The 16,416-nt window shown below is 48.2% G+C and overlaps 1 protein-coding gene and 1 long non-coding RNA gene across 2 annotated transcripts; one reads left to right on the plus strand and one right to left on the minus strand.

Moving 5' to 3' along the window:
• Window positions 1–273: 273 nt before the first annotated feature.
• Pou3f2 (POU class 3 homeobox 2) lies at window positions 274–1,907 on the minus strand. Its single transcript, XM_021161401.1, has one exon. The coding sequence runs from the start codon at window positions 1,748–1,750 to the stop codon at window positions 413–415; it is 1,338 nt and encodes a 445-aa protein (XP_021017060.1). The 5' UTR covers window positions 1,751–1,907; the 3' UTR covers window positions 274–412.
• Window positions 1,908–4,229: 2,322 nt separating this feature from the next.
• On the plus strand, window positions 4,230–6,630 carry LOC110292133. Its single transcript, XR_002377665.2, has 3 exons — window positions 4,230–4,371; window positions 5,417–5,727; window positions 6,350–6,630. It is a non-coding gene; the product is annotated as an uncharacterized LOC110292133 (long non-coding RNA).
• Window positions 6,631–16,416: the final 9,786 nt, after the last annotated feature.

Raw genomic sequence — 16,416 nt, forward strand, 5'->3', positions numbered from 1 at the left:
CTCAGACTTGATTTTCAGCACCATGTCTGACAACTAATCTTTCTCCCTCTCTCTCTCTCTCTCTACACACACACACACACACACACACACACACACACACACACACACATACACATACACACACACACTTCATTCTCACTAGGAGACATTCTACTTCATTGCCTGGGTACTCTCGTCTGCAAAGGTCAAAAACCATTATTACACCTGCTACCTGATATAGGATAGTCCAGTGTTTTACTTTCCTTTCTCCTTATTTTCTCTATTTTTTTCTCCTTTTTTAAGGGACCGGGAAAATAATAATTAAAAAAAAAAAAAAAAACAATCAGAAGTTAGAGGGATAACAGAGGTCCCAGGAAAGACTGTGGACCAAAGGGGAGGGGAGCCCCAAGCTCTGCCCCTCCCCCGCTTGAGTTCACTGGACGGGCGTCTGCACCCCGTGGTGTGGTGGCGTGTCCCTACTCCCCCCATACACATCCTCGGCGCCCGGCAGAGTCCCTCCGGGAGGGGTCATCCTTTTCTCTTTCTGTCTCCTGTTACAAAACCAAACTCTCACCACCTCCTTCTCCAGCTGTAAGCTGTCCGCGAGGGAGGTGATCTCCTGGGCCGAGGGCTTAGGGCATTTGAGGAAATGGCTCTCCAGAGCCCCCTTGACGCTCACCTCGATGGAGGTCCGCTTTTTCCGTTTGCGCCCTTGCGCTGCGATCTTGTCTATGCTGGTGGGGCTGCCCGAGGATGAGTCTGCCTCTTCCAACCACTTGTTCAACAAAGGCTTCAGCTTGCACATGTTCTTGAAGCTCAGCTGCAGGGCCTCAAACCTGCAGATGGTGGTCTGCGAGAACACGTTGCCGTACAGGGTGCCAAGCGCCAGCCCCACGTCTGCTTGAGTAAATCCGAGTTTGATCCGCCTCTGCTTGAATTGCTTGGCGAACTGCTCCAGGTCGTCTGAGGTCGGCGTGTCCTCGTCCGAGTGCGGGTCGTGGTGCGCGCCTGGGTGGCCCGGTGGGCCTTGTGGGGGAGGTGGCGGGGGCGGTTGCTGGTGTGGGTGAGAGTGCGGATGCGGGTGGTGGTCTGCATGGTGTGGCTCATCGTGGGCGTCCCTCAGGCCGTGGTGGTGCAGCCCAGCCGGCTGCCCTCCTGCGCCCAGCATGCCGTTCACCGTGAAGCTGGGCTGCGAATAGAGCAAACCGCCGTTGGAAGCTCCCATGGAGGGAGGGAGGTGAGCTGCAGCCGCCGCACTCCGCCATGCCCCGGGCCCGGGATGGTGGTTGGCAGCGTGGTGCACCAGATGTGGCGGTCGCTGTTGTTGTTGCTGCTGCTGTTGCTGCTGCTGCTGCTGCTGCTGTTGCTGCTGCTGCTGTTGCTGTTGGTGTTGTTGCTGCAGCGCTCCTGGCCCGTGCAGCTCGTCGCCTCGGCCACCCTGCTGTACCACCACCGAGGGCTTGATGTCCGGCTGGCCTAGGGGGCTGGTGGACCACGGGGAGCCGTCGCCGCCTCCCCCGCCGCCTCCCCCGCCTCCTCCACCGCCGCCGCCGCCCCCGCCGCCGCCGCCGTGGGACAGCGCGGTGATCCACTGGTGAGCGTGGCTGAGCGGGTGCCCGTTGCTCTGCAGCGCGCCGTAGTCGCCCTGCACCAGGCTCTGCGCCTCGCGGTAGCCCCCTGCACCCTGCTGCATGCCGCCAGGCGGCTCGGCGTGTACGATGGAGGCGCTGGAGGTGAGCAGGCTGTAGTGGTTAGACGCTGCGGTCGCCATGACTCTCGGAGCCGGACTGGGCGCTCTGGTTAAAGGAGCCGCGCATTTGACAGTTACTTTTCTGCCTTGGGCTCTCTCTCTCCTCGCTCGCCCGCCCGCTTCTCCCACTCTCTCTCTCTCTTTCTCTCTCTCTCTCTCCCCTAGCGGGCAGCTCCGACGCCCGCTCCGACGCCTTCTGTTGCTGCTCTTGCTATTACTGCTGCTGCCGCGCTGCCTCCCGCCCGCCCGCCCGCCCTCGCTCTTTCTCCTCCTCTCCCTCCTCTCGCTCTCGCTCACTCTCTGACTCGCTGGGCGCTCCCCCCTCTCCCCGCGCTCTCAAGCTCTCTCCCGCTCTCTTGGCAGAGCCCGCTCGCAGCGGCACGCGCCTGGGCCCCGCCCCCTCCACCCCCTCCCATTGGCTCTGCGCCCTTTGATTTACGTGGATACCGCTAGCAACCTCCCAGACCGGAGCCAGTGATTGGTGTAGAGCTGTACCCCCCTCTTCTTCCCTTGGGCGCCCAGTCTTCTCAGTCCTTCCTCTGGTACCCCCCACCCCTAGCTCAGCGATTCAGATTCTCTTAGTTCTCACCCCCCTCTCTTCTGTCCCCGGCCTCCACCGCCCCACTCGGATGGGCCCCGCCCCCCATCTGTCTCCTAGGCTGAGAAACCCAGCAGCCGGGCGGTCGGTCCAGGCGCTCTGGTGGACTACAGCGGCTTGGAAGACTTGTATGGGAGGGAGTCTACTTTCTCTTCCCAATAGGTCGCGCGGGGTGGGTGGGTGGGTGGGGGTTGTGGATGGTGGAAGAGAAAGACTGGGTCGCACCGAGTCAGCCAGCAGGAGTACGATTTCCATTCTCCTAGGAACACACACACACACACACACACACACACACACACTCCTCGTGCGCGCGCGGACCAACGTCATTTAAACCTAGAACGAGAGCCAAAGCTAGACTAATATCTCCCATCGAAGCCTTCTTTTCCTCTATAGTTAGAATTACAGCGCACAGGTGTCCCGTACGGATACTTTTCTCGTCAAATAAAGACCCCTTGCCATCCCCTTCATCCCAGTAACAAAGATCCCTTACACTCCAGATCCAATTTTATCCTAATCTTTCTCAAAAGACTCTCCGGTAGAAGCAGACTCAACCTACGCCCTGGCTTTTGAGTAACTCCAGTAGCACAGAGTTTCCTACTCTAACAGCTCAGCACTCTGAAACTGAAAACTCTGGAAGCGTGTGCCCCACTGACAGTCGAGTGCGCACAAAGGTTTTGGATCAGAGAGCCTGGAGCTTTCGTAGGCAGACCTTTGCCTTGTGCGAGGCTGCAGGGAGAGCGAGCTAGCGGCCTCGGACTGGTGCAAGCCGCCGAGCGCCGCTCTGGAAAGCCGCGCAGCAGGGGCAGCGCGTGTTTTTTTTTTTTTTAATCGCGCTCCAGGCCTGTTTGTGCAACTTTCGCGTTAACCCGGGCAAAAGGGAGGAAGATCGACGAGCGGGCTGGTGCGGGGGAGTTCTCTCTAAGTAGTAACTAGAGCGGGGGAGGAATGGGGGTGCAGCGGCGGGAGTTGGTGCTTAGCCTTCTGCTCTGCTTTTATCGGTAAACTCTCGAGCAGGACCCAGGGCCCGCTGCAGGGATCTGCCGGGAGACAGAACATCCTGCCTCCAATTCCCAAGGCGCTGGATGTCTTGCCAGCATGCGCGCCACGCCTGCCTGAGAGCAGGTTAGCAGAGATCTAAGCTCAAACTCCGGTCCTGGGAGGCGAGACCAGAGAGCACAGCCGGGGAGTGGGTCGCACGCAGGCACAGCACAGCGAATCAAAAGTTATTGCGGGTAAAAGAAAGACCCGGGGGATCACAAATGGCCTCCCCGCTTCTGCGCTCTGGCCCAGCGCGGGGTAGAACTCCGGCTGGTTCTTTCGGCCAAATTAAGGCTCAGAGGGAGCATTTTAGGGCCTCGGAGCATCTTCATCTAGACAGCAGAATGGAGCGGGCCAGAAAAATTCATCACGACTAACGAGATGTGGTGCTCTTCCGGGAGTGGCTGAATTGTTTATAAATCACCGCGGTTGAGCACCGGCCCCGGCAAAGAGCCTTGACTGCGAATCTCCACGTGTTCTGTGTTTATGAAAGTGTATGGAGGGGACAGAACCGGCCAGGGGAGGGGCGCGCCCATCGGAGCCAGCAGGACCGAGCTCCACCTGCTCACGCTCACCTGCTCAGCTCCGCTCCTCACGGCTTAGAGTCCCATAGCGAACGCACAGCCACTTAGGCTGCGCCTTTCCGGGCTGTTAGAAATTTAGTAACTTTGCGGGGCCAGGAAACATTGAAAAGTTCCACCCTTCTCAGTGCGCAGACTCAGCGTCTGCTGAGGGTGATTTTTTAGTTTGCGCCCTCGGCCGGGGGCGGCGGGAGAGGCAACTTCCTCTTGTCCTCTGGAGGTGTAGCCTACGTGCCCAGTAGGATATATTGCCGGGTTGTGAAATGTCCACGTCTCTCCCCAGCTGTCTTCCTTCCCAGCCCTCCCGGCTTGGCTTTCTTGCTTCCCCAGGAGTTCAAATCTCCAACCTGCGGAAGAATTCAGCTGCTTGAAAGGACTTAAAGCAGTGTGCGGAGGACATCTCCTTTCTCCGCCAGTAAAGGGAGGTGACCTTCTGTTCCTATTTAATTTCACATTGGTTTTTGTTTGTTTGTTTGTTTGTTTTGTGGGGTTTTCTTTTCTTTTCTTTTCTTTTTTTTTTTTTTTGGTTGTTGCTTTTAGAAGATTTTTCTCAGCCTGTAGGATGATACTCTCAAGGGAATAATTAAGTTTCCAGATTTTTTTCCGATGGATGTGTGGCTACCTAGGTTAAGAACTCCCTCCCCCAGGGGTACCCTAGGCATAGGACGCTAAGTGTATGCGCCTGACGGTGGTGGTGAGGAGGCAGCACGTGAACATCAGAACTTATTGTGATGGGACTCCACTGTCGGTTAATGCCAGCAGATCCTCCCTATTTTGACGTCCCAGAACTGCACTCCCGCCCCCCAGCCCCGCCTTATCCGCAGGCGTGCGACTGGACTAGCTCGAAGTGGCTCCCCAACTGGTCTAGCTGGGTGTGTGTGTGTGGGGGGGGGGGGTTGTACCCGGGAGTATACTAAATGGTGTCCCGCCAAGGGGCCTCAGCCTCCGTTTTCACACACGCTCGCGCGCGCGTGCGCGCGTACACACACACACACCCACACACCCACACACACACACACACACACACACACCCTGCAGGGCCAGTGGAGGGGAGGGCCGGGAGAGGAGCGCAGCTCCACTTGGAGCACCGCCCCTCTTCACCCCTCCATGAGCCCAGACTGCCTTCGCCTGTCGCTGGGGGCCTGGTTGGCTCGAAAGCGGGGTTCGGAGCATCTGGGAGTCCTCCCCACCTCCCCACGCCCCGCGCGCCTCCTCCGCTTGTAGCAGATCTAGCAGCTCAGGGGCTCCAGAAACCTTGGCTCTCTAAGGTTTTAGCTCCAAATTGGGTAAAGGGGGGGGGGGGCTCTCTCTAGTCTCACGGTCATTGACTCGGTTCTTCTTACTGACCAAGTCAGGGAAGAGACCGCCTGTTTGCTTGCCAGTCTCTGCCTGAAATAGTGCATTGAAGGTGTCTTGGGTAGACTCCTTTGGCTTTTGATTCAGCTTGTTCTTTTTCACTGTTCAAAGCAGCTGTTCAAAGACCGAGGCTGCTTACGATGACGTGGAGAGGATTTCAAACAACCTTAACACACTCTTTGAACTGACAAGAAGCGGTGATATCTGCCTCACTCTGGCACAGCTCCTCCAGTGCACTTGCTAGGACAATGGCTGAGAAAGCACTTGGTGCTGGCCTCTCTGCCTGGGGCGAGGACTGCCTAACCCCCAGAGACCCTACGGCTGGAGTTGCTGCACTACAATGGAGAGGTCTTGTCTTAGGCTGCACCTCAGGTTCTCTCAGATCTTCTGGAAGGGCGTTATTCAGCGGTACTGTGGTTGCACTGGTATGAAGTGGTGTGGGCTTCCTGAGATTAGAATGCACTCGGTAGAGGGAAGACAACCAGACACAACAATGCTAAAAACCACACACACACACACACACACACACACACACACACACACACACAGACTGAGAGACTGTGTTTGAAAAGCGGCAAACAGCCTCTTGATTCAAGAATCCCCAAATTGTCCCCTTAGTAATATTTAGGAGAGCAGTTCAAGCTCTGGAACTTGAACTCTAGCTTGTTAAGTAGCAAACACTCTCACTTCATAAATACATAAAATGTTGTTTATGTATTTCTTTATGCTAGATATTGACGGAAGGTGTACCTAACCATTTTTGTACACGGAACTGAAAACAGTGTTACTGAAACAGGAGAGATGACATTCATTTGATAGATTTACATTTTGCTTCGTTATGCAATCTCAGTAAAGTAGAAATCAGGTAACAACAGAAAACAAAAGGGATTTTCTTAGGTGGTCATTGGAAGAGTAAAAGTGGCAACTGGCTTAAAATTATGTAAAGGAGATCATTGCTTTTCAAAAAAGGTACATCCACCTTGGGTGGGATTACCTCCTCCTCCTCCTCCTCCTCCTCCTCCTCCCCCTTTCTTTCTGCTCTTCTAGTGCCAGCAGCTGCTTGATGGAGACCTCTTCTCCCCACATCTGAATGGAACGTCTTTGCCCAGAGTCTACAGAATGTCAAAACTGAGGCTCCGACCTCAGAGCTACAGCTTTAAGGACCACTCCACACAAAGAGGCAGCTGGTTGCTTTAATGAAAACTGCCTTTAAGCTTCAAGAACTGAGGCCTTGGGGAATACATTTATAAGGAGCCTAGAAAACGCATTTCCAAGTTGTATGTTCTTAGGAGATACAAAATAAAATTTACCTGAAAAAAATTAATTGTAATTATGTAGCTATGCTTTGTCTCTTGAATAAAGATCCCCCATTTAGAATTTTATGTTCCATGGATAAACACATTTTGCAAATTACTGAATGTTTGTCTGTCCCCACATCAATGGAAAAACAGGACAAAGCAAAAACAAAGGTGAAAAAGCACAAACTTTCTGAAAGGTGAAGCACCTTAACTCATATACATGGCAAGTTAGTTTGTTGATTGCTTGTGTGCACACAATTCTGTTTATTTTTAACTACCTACTAAGTACTCCATTGAAATGTACTGTTCAGTGGTATTTGACATTGTTTGGATTTGAAATTGTTTGCATTCATTAATTTCTTTTCCCTTCTTCAAGCTATGGATCTCCTCATTAAAATGACCCACTCCTTGTACTCACAAAGTGAACATTTTATAAACAGGTTTGAAGACTTCTAACTCCACATAACCCAGACAGTGTAAGCTGTTTCTGGGATTACTTAGAGTAAATTACCAAAGAAAGCCTGCTAAGTTTTGAGTGTTGAATATGAGGCCAGAAGAAGGTGTAAATATAAAGGATGCATTTCAGGGACAAGCTAGACAGACCCTGTGTGGAGGAGCTGAAATCTCAGGAACAGAACATGAAGGGCTTTGAGCCTTTTAGTTCACTTCCTTGAAATTTCATTGTCAAAGTACCAGAGGTTAAATAAATTTCTAACAATGAAACCTAAAGGTGTGTGTGTTTTTTTTTTTTTCTAATTTATCCTAAGGCAGGTGGATGGATGGCCACCAGAGGGAATGGCAACACTTTGATAAATTCAAGGGACTTGAACAGAAACCTTCTAGGCTCTAAAGCATTTGGAAGTGTTCTGAGATGAAGTTTGGGTAGGTAGCAGTCTGGAACAGTCTGATTAGAAGAAGGCAAGCCAGGTCAGCTGCGCACCTGCTCACAGAACAGAAGAGTTATCAGTTCTTCAGTAAAGCCAAGGGCTGGTTTTGGTTCTTTGTCCCTGAAAGAAACAGGCTGTTTTCAGTTGAAGTTAGACTTCTGTTCTCTTATTCCGGCAGCACAAAGCATGAATGCAAATCCCTTCCAAATTGTACAAGTACACTTAGCAATTGTGTCATTGGTACTGGGGACCTCAGCCAGCAGGAGAGGGGTGGTGTCTTAGAGAGATGTTTTCTTGAGAGCAGTTAACCACAGTGGTAGTAAATGCTTTCCAAGACCTAGTCCTATGTCCCCGACTTTCAATTCGGTCAATTTATGAACCTCTGAATATATATTTAAAAAGTTAAGGATGGAATTATTTCTAAGCAAGAATTTTCAGAATGCAGTTCCTTGGTCTGTAAATTGCCTGGTAAAGATCTGGGGAAAGGAAAACTTAAGTAGAGGGAATACTGAGACTTCTTTGCTTTTTCTGAAAAATTTCGGTGGCAATCTAGGACAGCCCTGGCTTCAGCATTGCATGCAAAATTGAGAGAGGACTGGGCAGAGTCACAGGCCCGATTATTTTAATGCCCTAGGTCAAAAGGAGAGAATAATGAATAGGCGTGGAGTTTAGTTCTTGGAAGGGAACTTAATTAACCTTGGAAGAGTGAAAGAAAGTGGGGGTTCCTGCTTAGGATCCGACGTAGGATGATTGTATTTACGTGAGCGTTCGCGCGTGCGCGCTCCCTGTCATACAGGTGAAGTCTACTTCATGGATAACCCCAATTAATTTTTAATCCTGGAAAAAAAAAACTTGGTGTTTCTGTTCCACAGGCTCACCATCACCTTATTCCCCCATCTGGCTGAGAACTTTGCTGCGAGATCTCGGGATCTCGGCCGGGGTCCCGCAGTCCTGGCCTCCTCCTGCACCCGAGATCAGCAGGGGTGTGGGGAAAGGGGTTGCAGCGGTCCTGGAGTGGAGTCCCGACCTCCAGAGGGACTGCTAGGGAAGGCGTAGAAAGGAGGGGGGGGGGCGTCCCTGGCTGGCGATCGCCGAGTCAGGTCCTGGCTGCTTTCCGGGAAGGAAGACAAGGGCGAGAAGCGGGAGGCCGGGCCATTGTCCAGGGAGGGCGCATTTTTGTCCTGATGCTTCTGGTTGCTATAGCGAGCAGGGAAATCCAAACAGAAGGGCTCAGTTAGCTCCCCTTGGTCCTGGGAGCAGGGCTCCCTCTTCTCAGCCAAAATAAAAGTGCCGCCGAAGGCCTGGCACTTTTTACCAGAGAACCGACTGCAGCCTCCAGAAGAGGGGCCCCGGGGACCCCAGCACCGAGCTTGGGGGGGGGGGGTAAGGGAGGCGGTGTCCATTAGCAAGGAGCAGGACGATTACTGCGGGTTCTGAGAGAATGTTCACCCCTACTCTTTTCCAGTCTTATTATGTTTGGAAAAAAAGAAAGAAAGAAAAAAGAAAGAAAATCCTAAACTCTCTCAAACTCCTAACACTTTCTTTCCCTGTGGCTGAAGCTCCCTTCCCACCAGAACTGACAGCAACAAATGGCTCCGCAGGCGACTCAGAAAAGGACTAGAGAGCTCCAAAACCAACCAAGAAGCAGTGGCAACACCTGGGCCACAGTGACCCCTTATAAGAGTTTCAGGATCTCTCAAAGGGAAAGTTCACTCAAAAGTAAAGTCGATGGCCATGTAAAACTTTCACATTTAAAAAAGACTTTTATTTTGCAATAGTTAGGGAAAAAAAAAAGATCAACAACGAAACATGCCCTGCTATTCAGCTTTGAAGACATTGTGAGGGAAGGCTGCAATGAAGTCTTTTTGGTTTTATTCCCGTGTGTATCGTTTCTCCAACAGTACAGCTCAGGACTGGGATAACAGTGTTTAGTTAGTAAATAAACTGTTAGCTTCGGAAAATTCTGAGCTTATACTTTTTAAAGCAAGAGCCACCGTTAATGATAGGGCAGATAAGCAGTCAGGATTTTCCTTGGTGACATTAGCTTTCTGCAGAGAATTGGGGACCTTAACAGCCTTCTCACTGCACAGTAACGTCTAAGCCTGACGTTTTCTTTCTCCTCCCTTCACTCTCCCTCTCTCCTTCTCTTTGTCTCCATCCTAGACGCTTCACAGAAAGCTAAAAGGAAAACTTTTACTTGACCGGAGGAAACCATTTTAAAGTCAAATAAATGTATCACTCTAGTTCCACCCTTTAAAATACATCCTTTCTCTCCTAATGACAAGTTCCTTTAAATAAAAGTTTGTATAACTTTGGAAGAAGTCCCTTAATTCATAATGATATTCACATTTTAAAAAGGCTTGAAAGAAATCATGTTAATGAAGAGAACATTTGCTGTAATTTGGTGATAATTATCAGAATCACCACATATTCGCAGAGGCTTGAACAATACGTGTTCAGAGAAAAGCAAAACACATTATTTTAATAGTCTGATATGCAAACTATAGACTGTTCAATTATGTAGCTTAATAATGCATACATGATGTGATCTTGTTATTGGGATAGGAAGGTTTGCAGTGAGTCACTCCTAACACCAAGAGTGCTCTCACATCCAGTAAAATCCATTGCCCTGGATCAGAGGCCCCTGCCAAACTGCATTTAAGAGAATAAAAATTAATGACTGAGAATTTGAGCGTTAAATTAACATTAATTATATGACCTGCATGCTAGAAAGATTAAATTTCTTACATCCTAATTAGATAACATCTCCTCATACATCAAACGAGTTCTATTTTCATTTCCAGGTTTCAGGGAGACAGTGGCAAGTGCACAGGGGTTTCCTTAACTGTGGGTCATTTTTTCTTTCAGACACTCACTGGGAGAGAACCAAGACAGGGGGTCACAAGAAAGAGAGTTAAACTCATTCTGACTTTGCATTGCTGATGGTCGCTGGAGGGCAGGGAGTTTGGCAGGTGGTCCCCAGGTGGATCTGGAGCTCTAGAGGGACCTTTTGTGGTAGCCAACGACTAGAGTGGATTATCAGCTAGTCTCTCAGGTCAGCAAAATAGACTGTCCAGCCAACAAACATCGTGGCCCTTTCTCTAAGACTAGAAATCACTTAGCTTATGGTTCAACTTGTAGATGATGAGAGTAAACGCACCTAGTGGTCCTCAAGGGGAAAGGGAGGGACAACTAAAATCCAAACAATGGAGATCAGGTTCTTCTAAAGAATCTTAGAAGAGATCGGTGGTGCGCTGATATTTCCAAATACCACCTATGCTGACCACAGCACTCATGGCTGTCCAGGGCACATCATCCTCTGCTTGACCTAGCCTCGGCCTCGGTCTCGGTGACTGCCCTCGGGTAGGGTTGGGATGGGGGAGGGCACGTCTCCAGCAGGCGAAAACCAGTTGCACATAGGGAGGGAGCAGAAAAAAGGCCAGAAAGGGGGGAGGGCATCTCCCACCTCCAGCAGATGGTTGGTGATGGCCAGTTCATTCTCTTGGTTTCTAAATCGGGACTTGACGGTCTCAGGGCTCAGAAGAAAGCTGTCGTGCGAATCTGGTTTGGAAACAATACACAAGGAGTTAAATTCCTTTAGGTTGTGGAGTTTTCTCCTAGATACAGTGTATGGTCCGGGTCGCTCAAGTCCCAGTGCGCCTCCCAACGCCCTCACCTTCCTCAAGAACCACAGAGGCTGCGCAGACCATTAGGACAGCTGCTCTTAAGGCTGGGCGGGACCAGAGGGGCAAGATTAAAACCTCAAGGCGACCAATTCTAAGTCACTCAGAATAGAGTTTTCACGTGTCAGTGTTTCCATTCAGCTACCTTCAGGCTTCTAGGGGTAAAGGGCATGCAAGCGAGAGCGTTTCTCCGCGTCCCAGTGAATGGGGGAAGGGGCGAGAGGAGAAAGTGAACAGTGGGGGAGGAGATTGGCCACCCGCCCCAGACCCCACCGGGTGGAACTGTCCCGAGAGTCCAATAGAACTTGGAAGACGGTAGGGGCCAGTGGCGGTCACTGCCTCCCCACACACTGCTCAGAGCACGCTAGGACTTCGCATTGGCTGGCGGAACGCCCTGTCCCGGATGGAGTACCTTTCCAGGGTGGCAATGGGCCTGAAAGTTAGCTTCCCAGGTGGCGGCGGCGCCAGGGGATGGGGATTGGGGGGGGGGGGGGGGGGGGNAGGGGTAAAGGCTGTCAAATTCGGCTTGAATTCCCCGCAGCAAGCGGTGGGGCGGGGCCTGGGAGGACTACCCTGGTGTTGGTGACCTAGGGCTCAGCCTCGCGCGCTGAGAGTCGCGTCACTAAGTGCTGTTGCGAGCACCCGGTTCTATAGGAACCCGACCGCCTTGGATCCTTGTGTATTCTCAAAATCTCTCCTAAGAAGTCTTTGGCAGAAAGATGCCTCTTCCCCAAACCCTGCAAACTCTCACTGCCACAGCTGCCGGGCTCGAACTTTCCAGCTCCTCTACACACCGGCGTAAGCTGCGGCTTCCCTGGTTGCCTCGGTTCCCCTCTCTCGGAGCAGGCGGTCTGAGAGATGCTCTGCTCAGCCAGAGGACTCCTCCGCCGCGGCGCCCTAGAGCGTGCCTGTGCCACTCCAGAAACTGCATTCAATACTAGTTCAGCATCTTCCGGGAGAGGACGCACTGTAAGAAGTCACTGGGAGGAGTCCGAGCGGGCTCTGGGCGCTAGGTGCGTCTGCCCTTTAGAATTTACAAGGAAATGCAAAGTGAATGACACTCAGGAGCGTTCCTCAAAAGACCGCGGAAAGCCGTGCGCTAGTCTGGAGAAACACCTCTTACTTGCTCTTTGTCTATACTGGGAGCTCAAACGAACTGAAACACGCTTACACTCTGTTTACCCTTCTTGTTTTCTTAAACGAGTTTTGGATGACTTTGGCTGGGGCCATTTGCGGCAGAGACAGACTTTGTACGCTTGCTGCAGGCCTCTTTCAAAGTTGTAGTTTAAAGAGCATTATGTAAGCCTCTCTATTTACATAAGAGCTTTAACTCAAACCGCCCAGAAAACCTTTTATCACCGAAGGAAAACCATCCAGAGCAGTAGCTAACCAAGTCTTTAGGACACGTTGAAAAACAGCAGTAGCTCATTCTTTTGGGGGGAAAAATGTTAACAAAACCTCAATAGTTTCCATTTTTATTCGGCTTGGTTTTCTATCATTTGAAAATTAAACTTAATTCAGGCTGTAGAGACTTTTAGAGGATATTCATTCTTCCCCCATGTGCAGTTAGCATCTAACTGGGCCACAGAGATGATTTCCCCCCTCCCACGCCGTTAATTCTAAATATAAGGACAAATCTTAGCAAAATCAAATCGACATTTTACCAAGGCCCCGATTTTTAAAAATATTCACGAATATATGATACTGTTATCAAAGGCTAACAGCAATAAAATATTTAAAATTTAAAAACTGCTTTTACCTACATAACTTTACCTTTCCCCCCCCATGTAAGCAATTTTTAGTTTAAATGAGTTTCTCCCTTTCCCTCTTTTCTTTCTACCCTTTCCTTGGTCATCTGTTTGTTAAAACTTTGAGGAAGATTTTTTTTTTAATTGCTGTATGTTGTTGTAATTCCCACTTAAGAAAACAATGCCTGACAAGATAGAGATCTTAGTTCTAATGAGTTCAAAACTAGGTTAGTATACAGAAAGATGTTATAAAGAAAGATAGTACAGAGAAAGAGCAATACCTGGGCCCACACAACGGGGAAGCTGGTCATGGGATCTTGTTCTATTGCTCTTGCTGCATTAGACAATGTCCCTTCTCTGTCATCAGAGAAGATCAACAAGTGTCCCATAGACCCAGTTGCTTAATTATTGATAGTAGAAGATGGAAATCCTTCCAGTGAGTTCTTAGAGACTGATATTCTTCCTGGTGAGCATTAGTCAATATCCCCTCTCATCCTATAGACCAGGACACACCCCACTCTACAGCAATGTCTCCCATAAGGAACTTGTCTTGCTGGGGACTCTTGAGCCTCTTCTCACAGAACATCCCCTCTAAGATGAACTAAGGTGGTGGTATGGGCGGTGTCATTACCAAGGGAAGCAGAATGGCTGTGTCTGAACTGTTCTACCACCTGCCACTTTTTCCTTATTTTTGTCTATTACACTGGACACATAGATTCTAGGTCCTTCTTTTGTGACATTTTCAAGCAGTTAAACATATTCCTCTGAATGACAGCTCACTCTCTTTTTCCCTCTCTGATTCCCAGTCTGATAACGTAATCAATAGAAAGGCATTAAAAGCTGAGATTTGCTAAATGGCATGTGCCTATTTTTCCAAAGTTTTAAAGGTCCACATTAAGGACCAAACAACAATCTCTGTAGTGCAGTTGGAGCTTCAGACTGTAGTTGGCAGATGGAAAAGATATTTTAGGCAGAAGGAGTTTGCAGCTTTCTTAAAATATAACCACATGGCCATGAGTCACCTTCTTTGTCCTCTCTTTTAAGACCAGCTCTCTACCTCTGTGAGCTACTAAGATATGACACTTCTATTGCAAAATTTGTGCCATTGAATTTGTTATTGATAACTGTGCAGCACTGGAAACATTTTGTTGAGAAGTTGTTCTAATTCTTCCAAGTACTATTTTTAATGGAAATGACCCTAGTCTAGGGAGAAGGCCCAGGATTTGCCAATGAACTTGTTGAGTCTTGCTGTGATTGTTCTAGGGAACGCCATTGGCTTAAACAGATCAATCAAGCCAAATGAGGATTAGCCTTATAATGATACACAGAGAAAGAAGCTAAAGTGAAAACTGTTTTGTTTATATTATATTGAGGTACAAACTTTATCTTCTGGATGCCCTGTTGTGTGAATTAAGGTAAAAAGAAATTGACAAATGGGACCTCATAAAACTAAAAAGCTTCTGAACAGTTAAAAAAAATAATAAATGGAGTGAAGACAAAAGCTACAGAATAGAATTCATTTGACAGAGGATTAATATCCAAAATATACAAAGAAAATATACAAAAAGTCAAGAAAAATGACCCAACTAAACACATGGGCTAGGGATCTTTAGAGAACAAAGAGTTCTCAACAGAAGAAATAAAAATGGCCAATAAATAGCACAAAAGATGTCCCTTATTCTTAGCAATTAAGGAAGTACAAATTAAAATGCTAGAGAGAAACCAATTTAGAGAAAAATAACTGTACTGCTGGACTGGGGTGGGGTGTATGTGGGGAACTGCCTTTACTGTTAACTGAGGTGTAAAGACCCACTTTGAGTATAAGGGGCACATCTGAGTATGGCTGGGCTCTAAACCATTCAAGGGTGAAGAAAACTTGCGGGGCATATGCAGCAAGCAGCAAGTAACAGGGCCCATGGCTGGATCATCTTTCTGCTCTCTACTGTGGTGATGACATTTTAAGTTCTTCCCTTGCCTTTTTGGCAGTAATGACCAGTTACCTGGAGTGGTAAGCCACACAAGCCCTTTCTTCCCTGTCTTGCTTTTTGCGAGAATATTTTTCACAGCAACAGGAATGAAAGTGGCACTGATTTCCTAGGTGGGGGCTTTAGACTGCATAAAATGAAAGCTAGCTGGGTGCTCGCCTTCATCTCTCTTTGCTCCCTGAAGATCCCTGAGTTGCTCTAGAGGCAGCCACTGAACCTTGCCTACCACTACCATGATGCAAACTGAAACAAAACAAACCTTTTCATCCTTAAGTTGCTTTATTTTGTCTCAGCCTTAGGAAAGGTAACAGGGTCAGCCCTTTCTCTGCCCTTTTGGCTCAGCAGAGTCAGGAGCTCAAACCTTAGCCAGTGTTGACAGGTGTCAGTCTCAGTTTTCAGTTAAGGGGAACTGGCTATTCTGCTTGTAGAACCACAGGTTGGTGGGTAATAGTGCCAACGTATAAACTTAGGTTTACCTAAACCATCACACCGTGCCTTCCAATAAAAGGATAAGGCAAAAACTGGGACCAGAAAATAATAAAATAATTATTTTCATTATTTTATAAGAAAATTCATAAGGGCTGTACATTCTAATGTGGAAATATTTCTTGTATGAAATTGTAACTATTTCAAGTGAAGAATTAAACAATAAAAATATTCACATTTGTATTCTCAAAATATTTTCTGGAACAGATACCTGTTATATGGCAATTTTACATTCTGATTACTATATATCTCATAATATCCTTTTGTCACAGTTAAACTATATGGTTTATTTTTAACCTAAAGAAATGAGAAGCGTGAATAAACTCTGGAGTCAGGGGTAGATGCTCTCTGATAATCTGACCCACAATGATACAATGTTGACATGTATAGCACCTGTCATGTGATCATCCTCAGACATTTTCAAAAACATCCTCTCCAGAGAGCTCACAGCATCCTCTTCTGCAGGAAGCAGCAAAAATCCAAATGCAAATTTTATATTTAAATTATTCTACTTTATTTTTTTATAGTTTTATTTTAGGAAAACTTTTGCCTGTGGAAAAACATCCCAGCTCATCATATAAAACAGTATACATAGGCAAAAAGCAAAATAACTTATCAACATTTTGTACTGATGTTTTATACATCAGTGAGGCTGTGCAGGGTGTGTTTAAATTGGAAGAGAAAAGGACAGAAGCAGACCTGCTGCAGGATCCATTTGGAGTTTGCTGAGTGAAGACTTAACCAAAATCCTGGGTACATTGTCCTGTTACAGTTCTGGCTAAATTGAGGGAGTTTGACCTGATAGAAAAAGAAGTCAACAAGAATTTTACTATTTGTGGTAGACTGAAACAGAAATCTAGTGACAAGGAGAGATTCCAGGGGAGGTGCAACTTTTAAAATGAATTAAAAAAACGAAAACCCTCACCACAGCAAGTATTTAATGAGAATAAAAATTTAAAGATGCCAGTGAAATATTTGTTATAATGTGACTGATTCAGAATGTCTCAAGTTTAAAAGTGTCAGAACA

Source organism: Mus caroli, chromosome 4 (assembly GCF_900094665.2).
Source record: "Mus caroli chromosome 4, CAROLI_EIJ_v1.1, whole genome shotgun sequence".
NCBI classification, from domain to species: domain Eukaryota; kingdom Metazoa; phylum Chordata; class Mammalia; order Rodentia; family Muridae; genus Mus; species Mus caroli.

What these genes read in the sequence shown, in the direction of transcription:
- Pou3f2 (XM_021161401.1), bottom strand. Translation starts at nt 1,750, where the DNA reads ATGGCGACCGCAGCGTCTAACCACTACAGCCTGCTCACCTCCAGCGCC.